Here is a 4306-nt window from a genome sequence, read left to right on the forward strand (position 1 = left end):
CAGGTGAAAAGGCAGAGAAGCTAAGGGGGATGAAGATTCAGAGATGACATTTTAAGTTCTTTGCAACTCCCTAGCAAGGCTGAGGCTCAAATCGAGCCATTGCTCATACATTGCTGTGCATCAGTGGAGCCATGATGCGTGTGGACGGCTGTGTGCACAAAAAAATGTAATGGGGTAAAGCTTGCTTCTGACTTAGCTAGGAGTGCTTTCAGTTAGGTGTCCTATTCCACACATCCTACGATCCACATCATGATCATGGACAAGTCAGGTAAAATGGTGTGATTTGTCAATCTCCCATCTTGAGATGATTGACTATGGAGGGTCAGCTTCACTGAACTCACATTCTCATACAACCATTTTCCCCTAAAACATTGTAGTTTTGTTTTTATTTTTTTAAGTTTGTTTGTAAGAAACAAGATGCTTTTGAAACATGAAGAGGAAAAAATAGATTACAGACACACTTCATTTTCAACCAATGACTTCTACTGTCACAAGTAGAAGAGAGCTCACACTTGGTCATTTTTGATATTCACAGTTTTTACCAAGAAAAGATTGAAATTAATTGTTCAGATCTTGTTGGTAGTTCACGGCTGCCAAAGGTTGTGTATATTTTAAAACCTTAATTGTGCAGACAAATGTAAAGCAGCTCCCAGTGCGCGCAGTTGTCAACCAGATGCAAAACATCATTACAGCCCATATGGCTGTAAAATTTGTTGCCAAGTATCCTTAGGCGCACTTCAGTCATTGAACTGTCATCTTTGCATTTTGTGTATTGATTGAGGAGGGTAGCTGAACTCTCTTCTCTTGCTCTTTCTTTTTTACATCACAGCTTTCATTTGTAGTGGTCTAAAAGCAGAGATCAAGAGGGAACACTTATGACTTCTCTCCCAAATGGCTAACAGGGTATTTTTTGTCATCATTAAGCTGCAGAGTTTCACTAAACAGCATGATGAAAGGCTTCTTACAGCATTGGGAGCATTAAAAATATGCCATTCAGGTTAAGCTAAGCCATAAAGCAAACTTCATTTTCTGGATAAGATGCAAGTCGAAGTTTCTGCAGTAATTAAATCTCTCTCTGTCTTTTTAGGAAAAAATTTAAAAAAAAAAAAAAAGTGAATGGTGGCTCCAGCTTCCCTCAAACTCCAGATTGTGCCCATCTACATTGAGCTTCATTTTGTTCCTGCCAGTTTCGGTTCCTTGCAACATCCTTCCCCTCTTCTATATTTACACACAGCTTCACTGAGTGTTTCTGAGCCCCTGTCTCACTCCCCTGGGTTGCAGCAGGAGGATGAGGAGGGGGTAGCTGTAAGAATAACGTTTTGATTCCAGATTTATTTCCAGTGGGTAGGTGTAGATAATACAAAGGAAAACCAAACACCAGTGTTGCTGCGCTTGGCACAAGCTCTCCTTCTGCCTGCTCTCAGCTGGTGTGTGCTCCTGGGAATGCTCTGCAGAAGCATCACCGTGCCCATGGGGTGTCTCCAAAGGTGGTCACTGCATGTGTCTGGTTTTGCCTTTACATAAAGTGAAATAGGAAGAGTCTAAAATGAGGATTGCAATGATGGTATAGTACAGAAGTACCTTGAAGAGTCTGAAAAATAACCCCAGGTCCTTGAGCTATGTGGGATTTGTCTATTAGCTGCAAGAATGTAGTTTACATCTCCAAGATCATTAATGTGGATGATGCCCAAATGTAAGCCCTGAATTGAGTGGTTTTTATTACTAATGACATCAGCATTGCACAGGAGCATCACAGCCCCTGGTACAGGGGACAGCCTTGATGGCCTGGGCTGAGACTGGTCCCAATGTGCACCAAGAGGGACCGAGCATCCTTGGGCTTGCTTGCCATGGCTGATGTGACACTGGGGCTTTTGGTGTTCACAGGAGAGATTCATCCCCTCCTCCTTGCCCTGGACACAGGGCTTGCCTGCTGGAAAAGCGGTTATCCAGCCAGGAGAGGACCACAGCTCTCCTCCTCCATCAGGCTTTCCGAATCAAAGACGACATCCTCTCCTACCTCCAGGGAAGCAAAGGTTACCAGCATGGGGAGATGGATGCCCGGCGGCTCCTGGAAAACCACATCCAGACCATTACGAGCATCGTTAAAAAGCTCAGCCAGGACATCGAGGTAATACATGCCAGAAAAGCACTCACCGTGACCGCTATGTTTTGGTTAAATTGTGATTTTTCTTATATAGTGGCACTCGCAGTTACTTGTGAAAACAGAAGGGAGGGGACTAGGGAAAGTAACAAAAAAAAAAGGTGGGGAAAGTAAAATGAAAATAAAAAGCAGATTAATGTTTTGGTGGTGTTTTAATTCAAAGGTTCAGATTCTATGTGCTTTCAGTTTTGTTGTCATGCAGGAGGTTGAGTTCAAAGGAAATAAGTAGCAAGCTGTGTTTTCATCTAGTGTATAACATCAAGACTCAAGTTTGTGTTACTGTTTAGTTTTCCTGATGCAGCTGTTCTACAGCTTTTCTGCATGCAAATATCATCAAATTGCTGAAACCCTTCCCAAACCACACTGTGGACTGAAATGTTCAGTTCCACATTTTATTTAACCTGACTGATGGTTCTGTGCTGGAAATGCATGGGACACCCTTTTTCTGGCTAAAGACCTTTGATTATATGCCATTACTTGTCAAACTTATATGTGAAATTTACCTGCACAATTTGGCTTTTCTTTTTGGACAAAGGTGTAAAGTACAAAACCACCATGAAATAAACTCATCCAAAGATTTGTTTTGTCCTTTGAAGTGTTAAGTATCTTAAAGTAACACTACAATCACAATATATTTTGGTTTTCATTTAGTTGGAGAATTATTTGATCTTCTGTGTGTTTATCTTAAGAAGCATGCAATCATGTTTCCCCTGAAATTAATCTGAACTTAAAGGTTTTCAAGGTTTTGATACTATGGTGATAAGCAATGCTATAAACCCACTTATTTCCAACTCCTCTAACCCTATCCAGATCAAGCATGTACCAGACTGTTTTGCTATAAAAATGCCTAAGTCTAATTTTTTGCCTTGGTTGTAAATTACTCTTCTTTAGGCCCAAATCTCAGGTGTGTCTTTACTTTGTGTATTCTGATTCTGGGGATTGGATAGGGGTAGAGCACCGACAGCACAGCAAGCAACACGGTGAGACCACTCACAATCACAGCCACTACAGAATTATCGGAGGTTTGGAGAGTTGCTCCTGACACACAGCAATGAGAGCAGATGAGCAATGTTAATTTCTCAAGCATTTAAAAAGAAAAAAATAAAAAGGATCCTCCAGGAAATGTGACATACTTGTACTCCAAATCTTCCCCAAAGCAGGAAGAACATCCTTTAAAAAAGGGTGCTTTGGGGAAATTGCTGGCATGCCATTGCCACCAGAAATGGAGCTGAGCCCAAATAAACACACCCCTCTGCCAGAACCAGAAAAATGTCCTGGCTTCTGCATCAGGGATATCAAGCAATCAGTGACAAGAGGAAAATGACCAGACCCTTGACAAAGACATCCTTCAGCATCCCAGGAGAGGATTGCACATTGCAAGAGAAAAGCATCGATGCTTTTCTCACGGGGGGAGTGGCAGTCCCATCCTGTGCCTCTGTCTTTGCAGACTTGCAGCATCAGACTTGCATTGCCAAATATGCTGCCAAAAACCACACTGGAGTTGTGCAGTATGTTCAGCCCTATGCAAATATAATTTTCTAACTCAGAACAAAAATAAAAATAATCTGTATGTTCAGTATTCGGGGTGGGGGGAGAGGGGTGACAGGATGAGTCAGGATGAAGGAAAGCTGCTGAATTATTGAAAATTTTAAATTAACTCTGGAATGTTGTGCAGCTAGGCAACAGATGGAAGGTCATAAGGTGTCTTAGAGTGGTAAATGTTTAACCGTAACTATAATGGTTTAGGACCAGAACAATCAGGTGAGAAAGAACATCTGCAAGCGTCAATCAAGAAATTAGCCAACCTTGTAAGAGTACAAAGGCAAGAAAATTAATTGAGAAAAAGGGACTCCACTGCGCAGAATCAGAAGAAAGTTCAAGTAGTGGGCAAAGTGAAGAAGACTACTTACTTCATCCCTCAACCACCAAAGACCACCAGAAAGAACCTCTGTGCATGAGCAAAACAACATTTTCGTATATATCGATGAGTTCCAGGAAATTTGATGTTTATGTAAAAGAATTCCAGGGATTTTACGGAAAACGTACAAGTTTGCAACATCTATTCTCTGCAGTTTTGCTCGTCCATTGGAACACTTAATGCAGAGCTATCCCCAGTGCTGCCCAGTGCTACAAAGAAAGGTATAC

General features: G+C 41.6%; 1 protein-coding gene across 1 annotated transcript in view; it reads left to right on the plus strand.

Annotated features, from left to right (window-relative positions):
• Positions 1-1619: 1619 nt before the first annotated feature.
• Positions 1620-4306, plus strand: part of LOC104467543 (protein FAM81B-like) — a gene marked incomplete at its 3' end in the record, with an annotated part of 11079 nt that continues 8392 nt past the window's right edge. The window contains exons 1-2 of the mRNA XM_010081356.1: positions 1620-1693; positions 1885-2128. Of these exons, the coding sequence (XP_010079658.1) occupies positions 1620-1693; positions 1885-2128 (318 nt within the window). The remainder of the gene's footprint in view (positions 1694-1884; positions 2129-4306) is intronic.

This window comes from Pterocles gutturalis, unplaced genomic scaffold (assembly GCF_000699245.1).
Source record: "Pterocles gutturalis isolate BGI_N339 unplaced genomic scaffold, ASM69924v1 scaffold20379, whole genome shotgun sequence".
Lineage (NCBI taxonomy): Eukaryota > Metazoa > Chordata > Aves > Pterocliformes > Pteroclidae > Pterocles > Pterocles gutturalis.